The 18,315-nt window shown below is 40.6% G+C and overlaps 4 protein-coding genes and 1 pseudogene across 5 annotated transcripts; 1 reads left to right on the top strand and 4 right to left on the bottom strand.

Annotated features, from left to right (window-relative positions):
* Nucleotides 1-1,360: 1,360 nt before the first annotated feature.
* LOC106296487 (transcription factor DYT1) lies at nt 1,361-2,361 on the bottom strand. Its single transcript, XM_013732626.1, has 3 exons — nt 2,054-2,361; nt 1,763-1,960; nt 1,361-1,684 (listed from the first exon to the last, which is right to left on the bottom strand). Exons 1-3 carry the CDS (start codon nt 2,309-2,311, stop codon nt 1,421-1,423), a joined length of 720 nt encoding a protein of 239 aa, XP_013588080.1. The 5' UTR covers nt 2,312-2,361; the 3' UTR covers nt 1,361-1,420.
* A 313-nt stretch (nt 2,362-2,674) lies between these two features.
* On the bottom strand, nt 2,675-6,369 carry LOC106330715 (annotated as a pseudogene).
* Nucleotides 6,370-6,853: 484 nt separating this feature from the next.
* LOC106309577 lies at nt 6,854-7,862 on the top strand. Its single transcript, XM_013746635.1, has 3 exons — nt 6,854-7,199; nt 7,282-7,487; nt 7,571-7,862. The coding sequence occupies exons 1-3, from the start codon at nt 6,903-6,905 to the stop codon at nt 7,770-7,772; spliced, it is 705 nt and encodes a 234-aa protein (XP_013602089.1). The 5' UTR covers nt 6,854-6,902; the 3' UTR covers nt 7,773-7,862.
* LOC106309562 (pentatricopeptide repeat-containing protein At4g21300) lies at nt 7,102-10,629 on the bottom strand. 2 transcript variants are annotated; one of them, XM_013746616.1, is made up of 3 exons: nt 7,847-10,626; nt 7,579-7,731; nt 7,102-7,500 (listed from the first exon to the last, which is right to left on the bottom strand). In XM_013746616.1, exon 1 carries the CDS (start codon nt 10,397-10,399, stop codon nt 7,847-7,849), a length of 2,553 nt encoding a protein of 850 aa, XP_013602070.1. In that variant the 5' UTR covers nt 10,400-10,626; the 3' UTR covers nt 7,102-7,500; nt 7,579-7,731. The 2 variants fall into 2 exon arrangements, with proteins under 2 accessions (XP_013602070.1, XP_013602081.1); XM_013746627.1 differs by having other exon boundaries at nt 7,102-7,734; nt 7,847-10,629.
* Nucleotides 10,630-10,921: 292 nt separating this feature from the next.
* Nucleotides 10,922-12,792, bottom strand: LOC106313966 (oxygen-evolving enhancer protein 3-1, chloroplastic). The gene is made up of 3 exons (XM_013751912.1): nt 12,461-12,792; nt 11,249-11,544; nt 10,922-11,162 (listed from the first exon to the last, which is right to left on the bottom strand). Exons 1-3 carry the CDS (start codon nt 12,747-12,749, stop codon nt 11,064-11,066), a joined length of 684 nt encoding a protein of 227 aa, XP_013607366.1. The 5' UTR covers nt 12,750-12,792; the 3' UTR covers nt 10,922-11,063.
* Nucleotides 12,793-18,315: the final 5,523 nt, after the last annotated feature.

Below are 18,315 nucleotides of genomic sequence, written 5' to 3'. Positions count from 1 at the left end.
TCGCTTAGGGATTGATCTATTATCCTATGGCTTTCATCTTAGAGATTACATTTTAGGGTTTCATTCTTTACAATCAACCAAATTCGATTCATTATATTCTTAGAATTCAAAATACCTTTAGTTTAGTTGTTTGTAGAAACCGGACCACCAAGAATGAACCTCGAGCTTAGACACGATCGGGACACGAGCTGGCTGGGACGCGAGATGCTTCTATTGGATCGCGAGCTGATGCGAACGGGTGCTGTTGCTGTCGGATCGCGAGCTGTCCTTGATGTAGGATGAAGCTGAGTTCGTCTAGGATCAGGAACGCCTTGGGGCTGGAGCGGATCAGGTGGACACGAGCTGGAAACGGAGTCGCGAACGGATTAGGGTTCGTCAGTATCGTCGGGTTCGGATTAGGGTTCTAAAGCAAGTTGGCGCGCACTGTATCTGTGTGTGAAGGCGCGTCGGTGGTCAGATCGACAAACGGTTTGCACTGACTGATTTGTCTTGGCCAGGGCTTCGATTTGATATCTTGATCGTTTTCTGGGTCGTCACGGTTTGGGGGACGGCCTCTTCGTAGTTCCGAGGTAGTTTCCTTTTCATTTAGGGTTTTAGGGTTTTAGCGATTTGGTTTTAGGCTCAGAGTGTTAGAGGCTATCGTGCTGATAACGAGTTGTAAACTTAAGGATTTAGAACTGTAAGTTTCTGTATATTATTAATGAATAAGTGTTCCCTTTATATAGGGGCTACAAGAGAGATAAATGGAAATACAATAATAGGAATGATTACAAATCATAAACATAAACGAATTAGGAAATATGCAAGTTGTAGCCGTCTCTCTCCTCTCCAAGTCTCGCGGCCGCCTCTCACTCTCTAGGGTTGGACCGTCTCTCTCTAAGTGTATGGGCCGGTTATGGATCGGGCCAGTTATGGACGTCCACCAATTGATTTATAACATTTTTAAGGTTCTTTGAGATATCTTACATATTACTAAATGAGAACTTCTCTCTCTCCTCTTTCATTAGTTTTCATTAATTTTTTTTTATGTTGAGATACACCTCTTGTTTTGAGAAATTTGTTCACAAGTCGTTCATTCTCCTTCAGAATTCATACCCACTTACATAAGTTCCGTATTAAAATCCAAATTATTAATCACATTCTTATAGAGCACAACAAATTTCTAAGAAACTGCAACAATCTATGTTTATCACAGGTCACAGCATCACATGAAAATGAAAAGAGAAGCCTCTGGACTAACTAGAAGGTTCAATCAACACTGGACTAAGGCAGAAACAGAGGCTAATTAACAACATTTTGCAGAAACAGATGAGATAAGATGAGGCTCTGTTTCATCTGAATCATTTCACATTAAACTAGGATTAAAAATTGTGAATCAAGGGAAATCTTTATTAGCTAGAAAAGTTCCAAGATGTATCACTCATGGATTGCTTCTCATGACTTCCAACAGAAAGTCCTTTGTCTGTTGAGGATCAACAGAGTCACCATCACATAGTCCCTGAAGTATCTGAACAGAGGAACTAATAATAATTGCTCCATTTGAAGTAGCTAGAGTAATGTCAATGATCTCAAATCCCAACAGGCACATAACCTCCATGAATTTAGTAAAGATCCCAGGTCTCTTCTCAGTTGTGATCTTTAACCAAAACTTCCTCTTCCCAATCTTACAAAACTGCACATTCTCCTGTCCAAAATAACAAAAAAAATCATCAAGAAAGATAAAAAAAAGGAATCAAGAACCGACTGATAAATAAAAAAAAACCTCGATTCCCGTTTTCTTCATCTCCATTTTCAAATCAATAGCTTCAACCTCAGGTTTTATAGTATGAACCGTTTGTTGTTCATAAATCTCAAGAGGAGTTTCTTCCATTTCATGAAGCTTCTCTGTAAGATTCTCAACAATCTTCTGAAGCTCTCCTATGTAAGTAATCGCATCTTCAACAATACTCGCTTTAGTCATCTGGATAACAACAAAAAGAAAAACAAAAACTACAGCTATCATCACCAAAACACACACACACAATGAACAAAAATCTAAGATTGTGGATTTTACGTTTGTGACAGTTGGAACATGAGATCGCAGAGCCATAAGCCGACCATGTAGCTTCTCTCTTCTACGTCTCTCAGCTTCAAGATTTGGCGATTTGAAGCTTTCATTGACTTCATCTTCTTCCTTCTCTTTCCTTACTTGTCTCCTACGGTTAATCTTCACTGGTTCTTGAAATTTGTTTCCTCCGCCCATTATTTTTCCTTCTTCTCCGATAATTTTCACACAGAAGTGTTTCTTTTCTTGTTTATGGTTAAAAGGCATGAGTTATATAGCTGCTTCTCATGTTAAGAGAGAGAGAGAGAGAATCTTAGTCTCAGTTTGTTATTATTGATGTGGTTTCAGTTAGAGTCAAAGAAAGAGAATATGATTACATTTCCTTTTTTTTTTTTTCTCAAATTGGATTATTTTAGAACAACAAAGTGTAATACATAGTTTACTACATAAGCTGAAGGAAGAAGATATCCCCAGAAACTAAATCCCATAAGAAGGGAAACAAAAACCCATAAAAAGGGATCCTTAAACCCACACACGGGGCACATAAACAACCAGGCAAATTTCGAAACTTAAATTCCCACATTACTGAGAGCTCAAAAGAGAGCACGGAAGAGATAATAACCATGAAACTTAGAACCACCGGAAGCTTACAAAGAGATAGCCAAACGAAACGAGGATGAACCTCCAATAAGGACAGACCACCAACACATGAGAGCTTGACAACCAAACCAAAGAACAGAAACAGGTCCACCCACCAGACCACACAGCAGGATGCAGAACAATACACCTCAAATCAGACCTTTTCACCGGAGAGAAGCCAGTAGCAACCAAAGTATCCTCGGGACGCTTCACTGTTGCAAAAAAAAAGTCTCAAAGAAACATACCCCTCCGCACCAAACCGACAGATACTAAAGGGATCCAAGCACCGAAACAGCCACAAAAGACTCCAAGACCCTACAAATTTATCAACCCAAGATCCGGTAGATCTGGACCAAGAACTGAACCAACCACCGTACTATGTCAAGCGACGCACCAAGGAAGACAAGCCACCAAGGGACAAGCACAGACTACTTGAGACAGAGCCAAACTAGCACTCACCGGACTGAGAAGGAAACCCTCACCCAAAAAGACAAGAAACCAAATAAAACTTAGATTAAACTAAAGAGGCGGAGGAGATCCTCCCTCACATAGTGGCGGTGACGAGCACGGCCCACCACGGAGGGAGATCGGCAGCGGTAAAGTTTTCTTCTTCTCTTTTGTGTTCGCCAAAACGAAACGACTGAATTAATAATTTCATATGATTACATTTCCTATTATTTGTTTTTTTTTATAAAAAAAGATAAAAGAAAACAAAATAACATAACATTTTAGCATCGAAACACGATTCCTAACAGACAAAGGAATGACAACATTTCGAGTCCCATCAGTCCAAGTGAAGCTACCAAAGAAGTAACCTAAACCCAAGTTTCTTCGTGCTGTTGTTAAACACTAGAGTCTCCGGTTCAACAGCAATCTTCACACCTTCCGGAGCCTCGACCACGGCTCTATAAACCGAGTCGTGACCGTCACTTCTCCTTTGAAGGTTTGGAATCGTGATGGCTGGATAGTTAACGTCAAGAACAGAAGGTAAGGGAGACGAGCATTCTGTGGGTTTTCCGGTGAGTACAGTGATTGCTGTATCATTGTAACCAGAGGCGCAGAAGTAGAAGATGTCATCATCGAGGTTCATGTCGTAAACTAGTCATGGATCTTTGGCTCTTTCCACGTTCACTAGTCCTGCACCATAGTCAAATGGATCTGCCAGTTTCCTTGGTAACCCTTCCGCAAAAATCGGTTCCCCGAATGGATCGGTCTTCCACGCTACAACAAAAACAAGAAACCGCAAGATTAGGTTAAAGAATGACGTTATATATTAGGGTCGACCACCTATTTCCCCACGATAACTATTGTATACTGCTATATGTCTCCGAAACTACTGCCTCTATCTATTTGTCCCCGAAAATAAAGTTATATTTCTATTTCCCCCCGAATATATAGTTCGAAACATATTTCTCCCCAATCATCGAATTAGACGGTTTAATATCGGTTTACTGTTTCAACCGAAACCGTAAACCACTTAAAATTGATAGTTAACCAACTAAGATCCAATTAAGACTGATTTAAACCCGATTAAAGATCCAGCCTCATTATTAAAAAAAAAAAAAAAATCAACGTCATAAACGTAAACCCAGAACCCGACCTTACGCAAAATCCCCAAATTGCTAGCGAAATGGATAAGAGATCAATGACGTCAGTCTCTGGAGCTGTAGAAAACACAGAAGATGAGTAAAAGTCTATCAATCTCGTTCAATAAAGCCTTATCCGCCCACTTGAAGATGTGATTATCATTTTGAAGCTATAAATTAAAAACAATCACAACACTGATAATCAAAAAGAAAAATCCCAAGCACCATCTGAAACAATTACATTCCCTTATTCTCTGCCGCAAATGAACATCGCAAGTATCTCTGGTATGGATTCTAGTCGGAATTGGACGTCAACGTCACCATTAGCTCACCACACCAACATTTCTTAGGAACACTAAAAAATCTTCCAGCACCTCTGGCCGAGGACCAGACGATGATCCCCTTGAATCTCCAGACGTGTTGCTCCGACCTCCAGCCATCACCTTCACAAAGATTAAAATTGATTTCAAAAGTTAGGGTTCTTACTGATTTTTGCTATTTGGGGTTTTCACAAATTTTAATGGGTCGGGTTTTGGTATGGTTAATTGACTATATTTTGGTTTATTTCGGCTCTGGTTTACATCATAGATCGGAACCGATAGTATACCGTCTAATTCGATGATTGGAGAGAAATAGGTTTCGAACTATATATTCGGGGGAAAATAGGAATTGAACTTTATTCTCGGAGACAAACAGATAGAAGCAATAGTTTCGGAGACATATAGCACTATACAATAGTTCTCGTGGGGAAATAAGTGGTCGACCCTATATATTAAGGATAAAGTCTCATATCGGAAGCTGAAAGAAAGCCTTGTAACAAGGATCAGTCCGTTTATCACCGACTAATTTTAGATTAGAAGTTTACATAACTTAATATTATTTATTTTTTCAGCTACGGAGACAGGGCCAGTCCTGGACCATGTTGGCTCAAACATTTGCAACAGGCTCCCAAAATTTTTGAAAATATTATATAAACATAAGCCTTTCCAAAAAAAAATTTAGACCCCCAAATTTATAAAAAAAAATTCGCATAGACATTTTCACAGGTCCCCAAAATTTTAAGGCCGGCCCTGCAAGGAGAACAAGGGTTTGGTTTTCAAGAACCTGTAGTCATGATAGCTGATTTTAAAGCAGCAGGAGACCAGTCAGGGTGTAAAGATTTGAGTAGTACGACGATTCCGGCAACAACGGGAGTGGCAACGGATGTTCCTTGAGTTATAGCGAAATCTGATTGGTATTCCTGGTTGTCATTAATGTCAGCTGATAGAAGCAACACACCAGGGGCTACGATATCAGGCTGCAATGTTAACATATCAGCCTTGTTGAAACGACAGTCAAGATTCCAAAACAAGAAGAAAAGAAAAACCTTGAGAATGGCAGGAGAGGGTGTGCACTAGGCCCTCTACATGAGAATCCTGCAACTGTAGTTGATTTAGGATGTCCCACGAACGTTTTACCAACACTTATTCTAACCGTTGGCGAACTGAAGAGACACAGAGCAGTAAACAAACGATCAGTTTTTTAACTTACTAGTATGTGACTAGGAAGCACAACAGTCTTTGAGATTTTAGAGGTCATAAACATTTCATAAAAACTTTAATAGTTTAGAGGTTTATAACTTTTTCAAGTTTTATAAAGACAGTAAGTTTCCAACACCACTGAAAAAAAAACAAGTTATAAAAAAGGGAAGAACGTTATTACATACCATAAAGGTTAAGTTGTTTCCAGAGTTATGTCTACGTAATAAGTACGGTCAAGGCTGGTTGCACCGACTGTGAATAACCATGGAGCTACATTACCTATAGGCTATAGTGTAAGCTTCAGAGCCTGAGTTACCAGCTCCAGCTGTAACAGGAATACCCTTAGTCATCGCATGGAACGACCCAATCTCAAGATCTTGCTCAATGTCGTTAACGTTAAATGGACGAAAAGGAGGTCCGCCCACGCCTATTGAAACCGACAATACATCAACGCCATCTTTGATGGCTTCATCAAATGCCTTAACAAAATCCCATATCACAGTAGAAAGATCCCATATCACAGTAGTCTCACAAATGTTTACTTTCTTACAGCATCAAAGAAACACATAACATCAGACATGTCATCACCGCCTTCTCGTGCTTTGCAGAATCCGTTACTCTTTTGACGTTAGCCACGACATGGACAACGAGACGTTATTAGCTTTGTTTGAAGCTTGTTTATTTGGCCCATTCAGCCCATCTTAATGTATTGGGTCAAAGCGACTGAAAGACGCATATTTGGGGAGAACTAAGCGTTTCCAACCGCAAAAGTTTCTTCTTCTTTGCTTGGCTGCTTTGTTAAGAATCCGAATATTAAAAAGTTTTTCAAATATTAACATGGAAGACAGGAATAAAGAACACTAATACAGTTAAGCAATTGGATTTAAAAGCATACAATTAAGCAATTGGCCAAAAGAGATCTTTTTGAGGACATGGCCATTAATAAATTTTCATTAGTGCCTCGAAAAATATTTAGACTTTCTCTAGAATAATTTCTGTGAATTATGTGTCCTTTAAAATACTTATAAAAGTTCAAATATCAATGGAAAAAAAAAGTTTTTACATCAAGGATCACAGCTAAACTTTTATTCTCTAACATGATCTTTACTAAAAATGCAAGAAAGGAAACTGATGTTCTACTTTATTCTTATTCCATCCAACCTAGAGAGTGTAAAGCTTAAAACTCTATCCGCCCATAAATACAAAGGGCAAGTTTCTACTTCAACAACAACAACAACAACAACCCTTTCTTCTTCTTTGTTTGCTGGTAAGAACTTGTTTCATTGCAGATCAAAGGCTGTAAGAAGGAAAATGTCAAGGAATGTAGGGCTCTTCATCTGCATCTTGATCCTAGCCATGGATGTTTCAGCTGGCATTCTTGGCATTGAAGCCGAAGTAGCTCAGAATAAGGTACATTACATACACACACACACACACACCAAAACTCTATAGTAGTTGCAGATTTCGCTAATTTGATTATTTGGAGATGCAGGTGAAGCATTTGAAGATGTGGATATTCGAGTGTAGAGACCCAAGTCACTCCGCCTTCAACTACGGCTTAGCTGCATGTATCCTTTTGGTGTTAGCCCATGTAACGGCTAATTTTCTAGGTGGATGTCTCTGTGTTGTGTCAAGACAAGACCTTGAAAAATCCTCTGCCAACAAACAGCTCGCCGTGGCTTCTCTGATATTCTCCTGGTAAGCCCAAACACTACATAAACAGAACAATGTGTGAATCCTTTTTAATATGACTAAAGATCCTTTTTCTGTGTGTTTCTCAGGATCATACTGGCAATTGCATTCTCCCTGTTGATCGTAGGGACGATGGCAAACTCAAGATCGAGGAGAGGTTGTGGGATTTCACATCATCGGGTTCTGTCCATAGGAGGAATCCTCTGTTTCATTCACGGGCTTTTCGCTGTTGCTTACTACATCTCTGCAACTGCTTCAACACGAGAACAGACACACACAGGCCATGCTTGAATAAAAATTTGTAGACCACTTTTTCATAAAACTTAACCCAATGTTTAAATCTGACTAAAAGATATATAATATACCTATACGTTGTTTGCATCTGCCATTCCTTTCTCTGCTGGATTTAGTTTTCTCGATGAATGTGGATGCATTGGAAGGTAAGGCTGTGAAACATAGCCTTCTAGCTTCAGCTCTTCGAGAAGTAAATTTAGTAAAGAATGCATATGTGAATAGTCACGATGATTTTCATCGCCGGAGACAAACAAATGGTTTGTTTTGTTGATTTCGATCCAACTAGTACCGGGGACTTTCTCAACTCCTCTCTCTTTCATTATACTTCTTGCTTTAGTCACACCTCCCCATTCTCCAGCATCAGCATGTGCGTTTGAAATCAAAACATAATAACCAGAGTTCCCCGGATCCAAATCCATTAACCTCCTCGAAGCAACTTTAGCAAGCTCAACATTCTTGTGAAGCCGACAGGCTCCAAGTAACGTTCCCCAGACTCCTCCATCTGGAGCAAACGGCATTCCCTTAACGGTTTCATAAGCTTCTTTCAACCGACCAGCTCGTCCAAACAGATCAACAAGGCAAGCGTAATGCTCCTGCTGCGGTTGGATTCCGTAATCATCAGTCATGGATCTGAAGAAACGAACTCCTTGGTCCACATCACCAGCGTGACAAGAAGAAGATATTATCTCAAGAAACGTGATTTGATCAGGACGTACTCCGTTGTCTTCAACCATTTCACGAAACAGACGGAGAGAATCTTTTAACCTCCCGTGGTTTCCATACGCAGCGATGATGGTGTTCCACGAAACGATGTTCTTCTCTTCCATCCTCTCGAACACGTTCATTGCGGATTCAAGGTTTCCGCATTTAGCATACATACCTATCAACGTACTCTCGCTATACACATCAGAAGCAAGTGAACAACGCTTTATCATGAAACAGTGAATAGCTTTCCCAAAGCTTTGTGAAGATACGCTAGCACAAGCAGAGAGGACACTTGAGATACTAACACAATCAAAACCTATCCCCGAAACTCCCATCTGACGGAAAACATCAATAGCCGCACTCGGATCATCGCTCTGAGCGCAGCGTGTGATCATCGAGTTCCACGAAACAATATCCTTCTTGGAGAGTCTCCTAAAAATCTCATGAGCAAGATCCATTCTTCCACACTTAGCATACATGTCGATAACAGCAGATCCAACATTGCACCTCTTGTCGAAACCGTTCTTGATGATGAACCCATGAAGCTCCCTCCCGAGTTTCAATGCTAACAAACCGCCAATAACCGGTAGAATAGACACCAGAGTTATCTCATTTGGACTTATATCTACATCAACCAGCCGCCTAAACATCTCTAATGCATCGGTAACCAAGCCGTTATGCAAATACCCAGAGATCATCGCCGTGACGACAACAACATCGACTGAGTTACACTGTCTGAAAATCTTTCGCGCCGTCGAAACACCTCTACACTTAAAATAGGCATCAATAAGAGCACTCGTTAAAAAGACATCTAACGGTACGCTACGTCTCACGATATAACAATGAATTTGCCTACAATGCTCAAGGCTCTCAAACCTAGAGACTGATGGAAGCAAACTAGAAAACGTGATGGCATCAGGTAAGACACCTGAAGATACCATCTCACAGAAACAAACTAAGCTTTCTTCCATTAGCCCACTCTGAACATATCCAGATATCATGCAGTTCCATGTCACCGTATCAGCACGAGACATCATCCGAAACAACTTACACGCATCACCAAACCTCCCACATTTTGAATACATAGATAGAAGCGAGTTTTTGATGGAGCCTTCGAATTCAAAACCGGAAACAAACGCTAGACCATGAAGCTGAACTCCGAGATCAATCAACGACTTAGAGGCACACACCGATAAAACACAATCGAAAGTAACAACATTGGGACTAATCTCATCCATCCTCATCGCACTAAACCATTTAACAACACTATCTAAATCTCCACCCTTTGCATACCCGTTAAGCATCACATTCCATATAACACAATCTCTCTTCCCTACTTTACCAAACAACTCACTCGCGGCATCGATCTTTCCGTACTCGAGGTAAGCTTTGATCAACGAACTCGCCACAAACTCGTTACACTCCATCCCACGACGAGAAACCGTATCTTTGAGAAACTCAACCCCTCTGAGATTCTTCAGAGCAACACAAGCTTTGACCAAACAAGGGAAAGTGGATACATCGGGACTAACTCCAAACATCACCATCTTGAAGTAAAAAGACAAAGCTTGATTCATTAAACCGACTCGAACGAAGCTGGTGATGATCGAGTTCCAGGGCCTGGTGCTGCCACGTGGCAAATCAAGTCTGTGAAACATTTTGCCGCAATCCGAAAAGCTTCCACACATTGCGTACATCCCTAAGATCCTCTCGTCGATGTAGCTTTCGCCGGAGATTCTGCTAGCGATTAGAAAGGCGTGGACTTGCTTGCCTTGACGAAGGAGGGTTGGGTCGGAGCATGATCGTAGAAGCAATGTGAGGCGACGAGGGAGAGATTCTCCGAGTAATTGAGACGAATGTCGGATTGAAAGGGAAACGATCGGTGGCGAGAACCGCTTAGCGACGGAGGAGATACTCATAGGTCGGAGAAATCACGACGTAGAAACTCAATCAATGTCTGCTTCCGATCAGCAGAGACAGGGAGATAGAATAGTGCGAAGAGAAGAACCAATAATTAGCAATTTCGTCATCGGGAACTCACTGAGACAGCGAGTGGCCCTCGACGACGACGGAGAAGTGGCGCGCGGTGAATTAGGGTAGAGGGAGAAGTAGAGTACAAACACGTGACATGAAAAATGAGAGATGGGCCTCTGAGTCCGCACTATTCAGGCCCAATTAAAGTTATATCACTGGCACTGACTACAGAATCTGCTCTAATCACAGAGGATTAAGCTAGAAGGAGACAAATTTCATCGACAAGTCTTGTTTAACTACACACCTAACATACGTTTTTTTAAAGAAATGTACGATTTTAATTTTAATTTAATATTTATGATTTAACATATTGCACATCTTTATAAATTTAACCTGATGGAGTATGATTTAAAGAAATGTACAATTTAAATTTAAATTTAGTATTTATTTGGTGGAGGCAAAGCAAATGCATACACAAGAAATTTACCATTGTTTTAAGGGTAAGAACTTGAAACACAAATTCGGATTCAGGGATTTGAGTTTAAGTACTCAGGAAACAAAAATCAAGAAGCAATAGATTTACAAAGAAAAATCCAAACATTGAAATGGTTAACCAAGCTTGGCAAGAACATCGTTCAAAGTAGATACAGTTTCTGAATAGTACTTCTCAGCATCCGGAGTACTCTTCTTCTTCGCCGCATAATCCAACTATACAAAGATAATCAATCATCAACAAACTTGCTTTCCAAGTAATCTACTGAAATAAGCTTATGAGTGAGGTGAGAGAAACTTACGTTGTTGATGGTATCGAAGAGCTTCCCGGTGAGTTCCTTAAGTGACTTCTTCTCATCCTTGGATTTGGCGGAGATGATTGTGTTAAGGTCATAACGAAGATAAGAAGCCCTGAGACGGAGATCGTTCTGAACATATGGCCAAGCTTTCTTGTCGATCAGTGACTTCACATTCACAATCTCCTTCGCAGATTCTTTGGCTCTAGCCACAGCTTCCGTTGGTGGCAATGGCTGTAAATAAAACCTTTCCTTCAACGCAAGTCTCAGATCTCTTGCTTGGTCTGAGTTATCCGTCCCAGCTGCTCACCAACAAAACACACACATTGTGTTATCTACCTGTCTCTCTGTCCTAATCAGACGACGTCTCTGAATAGTACTTAATCAGTTTTAGAGGAATAACAACACTTCTCATTCTTTTGTGTGTCCACTTGGTAGCACTGGCACATGACACGATTTTCAATTATGGCACGCAAGGAGCTCCTACGTATAGACACTATCAACTCATCATCTCCATTGAGCTTTGAAAAAAAAAGCAATAGATTCAGACGCAGTGAGATTCTGGTATGTGGAAGATCAACCAAAAGAGGCAGCTTCAATAAGAAAGAACATGCGTGGAGGCATTCACCTTTGCCGTGACCTTGTGAAAACAAAAACACAAACCACGGCTGAAACTTTGTTAAACATCTATCCAAACTTGGTACGAAGCCCTTGTTGGGATAAACTTGAAAAAAACTTGAGAGAGAAGCAATCCTGATCCTAAAGAGATAATGATGAAGTGAAGAGATAATGATGAGTTTAAGATATATTCACTTATGAGAATAAGTATAGGATTAGGATTGTAAACATCTATATATAAAGATGTCCAGAGAAAGATGAGATTTGAGAGAGATTTGTGACTGTGAGAAACTTAAATTTTTGAGCTAGTTTTCTTAAGCAATAATCTTAAGCAATAAAGTGAGAGTTCTTGTGATTTCATTCTTAAAGCTTTGTGACAATAGCCCTGAGATAGAGATCGTTCTGAACATACGGCCAAGCTTTCTCGTCGATCAGTGACTTCACATTCACGATCTCCTTCGCAGATTCTTTAGCTCTAGCCACAGCGCGCTTGGTTTGAGTTATCTGTCCCAGTTGCTCACAGACAAAACACACATTGATATCTACTCTCTATGTCCTATGATGTCTCTGAATAGTACTTAATCAGTTTAGTTAACTTACGAAGACCACCGGAGGGAGGTGGAGGAGGGCCGATCTTGATCGGAACAGCATCGGCAAGGACAGCCTGAACAAACGAGCCACCGGCTAAACCAGCAGCCACGAGCCCGATCACAGACCTTCGAGTAGTCTCTGGCGCCGCCTCGCTCTGCTGAGCTCTGACGACAAGTCCTGATCTTTGAGGCACCGTCACTCTTCCGGTTACGTTGAGACGGCTAGAGTCGTTGATCTTCACGCTTCCTTCGAGAACGGCAGGAGATGTGACACGTAAGCCAACACCCATCGAAGCCATTTTTTATTTATTTTGTTTCTTAGAGACGAAAGTTGATGTGATGATTATTGGTTGTGAATATATATGGTTGGTTGGTTTCGTTTTCGGACAAAGAACACCTTATCTGCACTTTCGAGTATTCGGATATCGTTTTAACCACTGGTTTACAGCCACGTGTCATCATAGTCTTCCTTGTGTCCATGCTGGATTGAGATTAAAACAGTATGGGCAAATGGGCCCATTATTTTAGTTCATCGGCCCAAATAAACCTGATGATTTTGAAATTTATCAGAACTTTTGTGCTCAAAAAATTTTCTCTCGTGGGTTTTGACACAACTCTCTTCTACTGTAACCTCTTAAAACTGGTTTACTAACATTTATTTCGAAACTATATGATTATGGAACAGCTTGTTGACTTAGCAATGTAGCTTTCTCCATGTTTCATTTGCTTACAGAACATTACACTTAACACAAGACTACAAAACACGCAACTGTGACATATAACCTGTTGCTTCTGGTCAAGATCTTGTTGGAGATAAGCTTCAACGTTGCTAAAAAGGAATCCATGAAGAAAAAGAAGTTATCATTAAGTGTAATTAGGATAACTAGAAAAGGAAGTTATCCTTAAGTGGAATTAGGATAACTAATTAAAGCTATTAGAATTAGGAAAAAGGAAAGACCTAATTCGTTGTGTAATAGGTTAAGTTAAGGATCCCTATTACCTATATAAGGAGATCTAATGTAAGATGATCTCATAAGAAAGATAAGAGCTTGTGTTTAGTTTTTGAGAAGTTTTCAAAACATTAATAAAGGAAGAACTCTTTATTAAAGCTATTGTGTTCAACGCCTAGAACTAGGGTTGAATGTGTTATCGTATTGGGTTACACCTTTGTTCTTGGTTACTTTATTTGGTATCATAGCTCCAGGTTTGATTCATTGAAGAAGTTTCACCGAAGGAATGAGTGATTCAAAATCAACATCGAAGACAATGGAAGTCGTGCCTTCCACGGTGGTATGTCCGATGTTATCTTCAACGAACTACACGGTATGAGCGATGAGAATGAAGGTGTTACTGCAAGTACGCAAGGTTTGGGAATCAATTAAACCAGGAACATACGATGAAGAGAAGAAGGATATCGCTACTGCTCTCCTATTCCAATCGATTCCAGAAAACCTAGTATTGCAAGTTGGTGAAGTCGACTCCCCTAAATAAATCTGGGAAGCCGTGAAGTCAAGAATTTTGGTGTTGAACGCGTAAAGGAAGCTCGCCTTCAGACCTTGATGAATGAGTTTGAACGTCTAAGGATGAAAGACACAAACTCAATAGATATCTTTACTGGCAAGATATCAGAATTGGCCCCAAAATCTGCAGCGTTAGGTCAAGCGATGGAAGAACCTAAGCTGGTAAAGAAGTTCATGAACAGTTTACCGCGAAGCAAGTATATTCAGATCATAGCCTCACTTGAATAAGTTCTCGATCTGAATAAAACGAGCTTCGAAGACATTGTTGGGAGACTCAAGGCATATGAAGAACAGATTCAGGAAGAAGATATGCAAGAGCCACAAGGGAACCTTCTGTACACGGACTCCAATCAATCATACAACTCAAGAAGTAGAGGTTGGAATTGTGGTCGAGGAAACATAGGAAGAGGGCGCAACACACAAGAGAGAGGCAAAGGAAAGAAGGACTACTCTCAAATTATGTGTTACAGTTGCAGGAAGAAAGGCCACTTTGCCTCTGATTTTCCAGAGAAGGAGGAACAAGACGACCAGGAGCTAAACACAGCATATACAGAGGAAGCTGATGTCGCTTTGTATATGCACGAGATCGTGTTTCTCAACGAGGAGAATGTCATACCGAAGACACTGGTACAAAGCAAACAAGAAGATGGAATGTGGTACTTGGATAATGGAGCAAGTAACCATATGACGGGCGGGAGATCATACTTCTCTGAACTTAATGAAAGCATCAAAGGAAAGGTGAAGTTTGGAGATAGGTCTTGTGTCGACATCAATGGCAAGGGGTCGATATTATTTGAAGCAAAGACAGGGGAACATAGACTCTTGACCGACATATACTACATTCCAGACCTAAGAAGCAACATATTGAGCTTAGGACAAGCTACTGAACAAGGATGTGATGTTAGGATAAGGGATAACTACCTAACACTGAAAGACCCTAATGGAAGACTACTGGCAAAAGTGTTAAGGTCGCTAACCGGCTATACAAGTTGCGACTTGAAGTTGGTAGACCAGCCTGTTTGCACACGAGAATGGAAGAAGATACTTGGAGATGGCATGCTAGGCTCGGACACATTAGTTTCAAAACTATAAGGTCCATGGCGACACATGAGATGGTGCACGGGTTGCCAGAGATTCAAGATGAGAAACAACTATGCGACTCATGTTTGGTTGGGAAGCAAGCGCGACAAGCTTTTCCAAAGGCTACAGCGTACAAATCGTCGCATGCGTTGGAACTCTTACACGCAGACTTGTGTGGTCATATCTCACAATCTACACTTTCACAGAACATGCATATCTTTGTGATAATTGATGATTGCACAAGGTATATGTGGTCAATCTTACTAAAGGAGAAGGGAGATGCGTTTGAAAAGTTCAAAGAATTCAAGAAACTGGTTGAGAAGGAAGTCAACAAAGAGATTGTAACACTACGTACGGATAGAGGTGGTGAGTTTACATCAAAAGAGTTTCAAGAATTCTGCAACAACGGTGGTATAAGACGTCATCTCACAGCTCCATATACCCCACAACAAAACGGAGTGGCGAGAGGAGAAATCGCACACTCATGGAGATGACAAGGAGCATTCTAAAGGCTATGAGTGTTCCTAATTACTTATGGGGAGAAGCAGTTCGTCATGCCACATATCTGATTAACCGAGTTCCCACAAGAGCTTTAAAGAATCAGAATCCATATGAATGCTTGAGAGGAAAGAAACCGAGCATAGGGCATATCAGGGTGTTTGCGTGTCTTGCACACGCTAAGGTCGACTCTTGACAGCTCAAGAAACTTGATGATAGATCACAAGCACCGGTTCATCTTGGCATTGAACCTGGATCTAAAGCTTATCGACTCTACAATCCGAGCTCTAGAAGAATAGTTGTAAGTCGAGATGTGATCTTTAATGAGAAGGAGTGTTGGAATTGGAAGGGAGCTAACAAGGAAGAACATATCGAACCTGGTATGTTTAGGATGTCATGGGGAGCTACAATAGACGACGGACATGGTTCATTCGTGATTGGAAGTCAACATGAAGAACATGCTGCTGAAGAGACTGAGGCACATCAACCAGAATATGTTCAAGTCAATCCAGACGTTGAACAGATCGAACCACAACCTAGGCGCTCAACACATCAATCAGCTCGTCCTAACTATCTTGAAGACTACGTGTTACTAGTCGATATTGAGTGTGAGTATCTACTTCTTGCACTCAATGACGAACTAATCAACTTTCAAGAAGCCAGCAAACTTGTTCAATGGAGAAAAGCTTGCACATACGAGATTGATTCTATTGAGGAGAATGAGACGTGGGTGCTAGTAGACAAACCAGCCGGAGTAAAAGTTATTGGCTTCTAGTGGATCTTTAAAATCAAAAGGAATGCAGATGGCTCAATCAACAAGTATAAGTCAAGACTCGTGGCTAAAGGATATGTTCAAGAACATGGAATTGACTTTGAAGAGGTGTTCGCACCAGTTGCTCGTATTGAGACGATCAGATTGCTATTCGGTTTAGCTGCTGCAAACGGATGGGAGATCCATCACTTGGCCGTGAAGACAATGTTCTTACATGGAGAATTGACAGAAGATGTGTACGTATCTCAGCCTAAAGGATTTGAAAAGAGGGGAGAAGAACATAAGGTTTTCAAACTTCGAAAGGCTTTATACGGACTAAGGCAAGTTCCATAAGCCTGGAACACGAAGCTTGATCAAGTATTGAAAGGATTAAAGTTTCAGAAGTGCTCCAAGGAAAGTTCAGTATACCGAAAGGAAGAAGGAAGCAAAATATTGATACTTGCCATCTATGTGGATGATCTTTTTGTCACCGGAAACTCTTTGAAGACAATCATGGAGTTCAAGGAATCCATGTCTCGACAGTTTGAGATGTCTAATCTTGGAAGACTCACATATTATCTTGGCATTGAAGTGAAGCAGAGCTCAAAAGGAATTGAGATCAAGCAAGAAGCATATGCGCAAAGGATATTAGTGGAAGCAGGGATGGACACTAGTAATCCAACTCACATACCCATGGAATTTGGTCTGAAGCTGTCTAAAGCACTTGAAGATGCCGAGATTGATCCAACTCTCTACAGGCGAAGGATTGGATGTCTAAGATACCTCTTGCACACAAGACCAGACTTATCATTCTCGGTTGGAATGTTAAGTAGGTACATGCATTCTCCACGTGAGTCACATGGCAATGCATTGAAGCAGCTGCTAAGGTATGTGCGAGGTACAATCGGATATGGTTTGGTGTTTAAGCATGGAGGACCTCAAAGACTCATTGGGTACAGCGACATCAGTCACAACACGGATCAAGATGATGGAAGGAGCACGACAGGACATCTGTTTTGCTATGATAAAATGCCAAAAACATGGTGTTCTCAGAAGCAAGAAACAGTGGGTTTGTCATCTTGTGAAGCTGAATTCATGGCTGCAACAGAAGCTGCGAAGCAAGCGATTTGGCTTCAAGAATTGTTGAGTGAAATCACGGGAAGGAAGTGTGTGAAGACAACATTATATGTTGACAACAAATCTGCCATTGCACTCGCCAAGAATCCAGTGTTCCACCGGCGAAGCAAACACATTCACAAACGATATCATTTTATTCGGGAATGTGTTGAGAAGGAACAGATCGACGTTGAACACATTGCAGGAAGTGTTCAAGGCGCGGACATCTTGACCAAGGCGTTAACAAAAATCAAGTTCAAAGAGATGAGAGAGCTGATTCGAGTTCAAGACCTTAGCAATGGAAGCTTGAAGCTTAAGGGGGGAGAATGTTGGAGATAAGCTTCAACATTGCTAAAAAGGAAGTCATGAAGAAAAGGAAGTTATCCTTAAGTGGAATTAGGATAACTAACTAAAGCTATTAGAATTAGGAAAAAGGAAAGACCTAATTCATTGTGTAATAGGTTAAGTTAAGGATCCATATTACCTATATAAGGAAATCTAATGTAAGATGATCTCATAAAAAATATAAGAAATATAATAGCTTGTGTTTAGTTTTTGAGAAGTTTTCTAAACATTAATAAAGGAAAAACTCTTTATTAGAGCTATTATGTTCAACGCCTAGAACTAGGGTTGAACGTGTTATCGTATTGGGTTACACATTTGTTCTCGGTTACTTTAGATCTTAACTATAGGTACATCCACAAATTATTAAATTTTACAAAAAAAAAAACATATAAACATTACAGTGCCATTTTGCTCCAAATTTCCCTCTTACATAGAGTCCATGTTCAAAAACGCGTCCGCCTGGCCGATTCCGCGGCCGAGTAAACGTGATACGGTGGGTGAACGTGACGATTTGCAACGATTCGGTTGTATTATAGGGAAAAATGATTTTCTTAG

The sequence above is a fragment of the Brassica oleracea genome, chromosome C1 (assembly GCF_000695525.1).
Source record: "Brassica oleracea var. oleracea cultivar TO1000 chromosome C1, BOL, whole genome shotgun sequence".
Taxonomy (NCBI): domain Eukaryota; kingdom Viridiplantae; phylum Streptophyta; class Magnoliopsida; order Brassicales; family Brassicaceae; genus Brassica; species Brassica oleracea.
This window is presented reverse-complemented; position numbering and strand designations above follow the sequence as displayed.

Coding starts and splice junctions, on each gene's coding strand:
- LOC106296487 (XM_013732626.1), bottom strand. CDS start 2,311: ATGCCTTTTAACCATAAACAAGAAAAGAAACACTTCTGTGTGAAAATT. Junction 1,961..2,053: donor ATGTTCCAACTGTCACAAAC/GTAAAATCCACA, acceptor GTTGTTATCCAG/ATGACTAAAGCGAGTATTGT. Junction 1,685..1,762: donor TGAAGAAAACGGGAATCGAG/GTTTTTTTTTAT, acceptor TATTTTGGACAG/GAGAATGTGCAGTTTTGTAA.
- LOC106309577 (XM_013746635.1), top strand. CDS start 6,903: ATGCAAGAAAGGAAACTGATGTTCTACTTTATTCTTATTCCATCCAAC. Junction 7,200..7,281: donor CCGAAGTAGCTCAGAATAAG/GTACATTACATA, acceptor TTGGAGATGCAG/GTGAAGCATTTGAAGATGTG. Junction 7,488..7,570: donor GCTTCTCTGATATTCTCCTG/GTAAGCCCAAAC, acceptor TGTGTTTCTCAG/GATCATACTGGCAATTGCAT.
- LOC106309562 (XM_013746627.1), bottom strand. CDS start 10,399: ATGAGTATCTCCTCCGTCGCTAAGCGGTTCTCGCCACCGATCGTTTCC.
- LOC106313966 (XM_013751912.1), bottom strand. CDS start 12,749: ATGGCTTCGATGGGTGTTGGCTTACGTGTCACATCTCCTGCCGTTCTC. Junction 11,545..12,460: donor ACCTCCCTCCGGTGGTCTTC/GTAAGTTAACTA, acceptor GTTGGTGAGCAG/CTGGGACGGATAACTCAGAC. Junction 11,163..11,248: donor TCTTCGATACCATCAACAAC/GTAAGTTTCTCT, acceptor ATCTTTGTATAG/TTGGATTATGCGGCGAAGAA.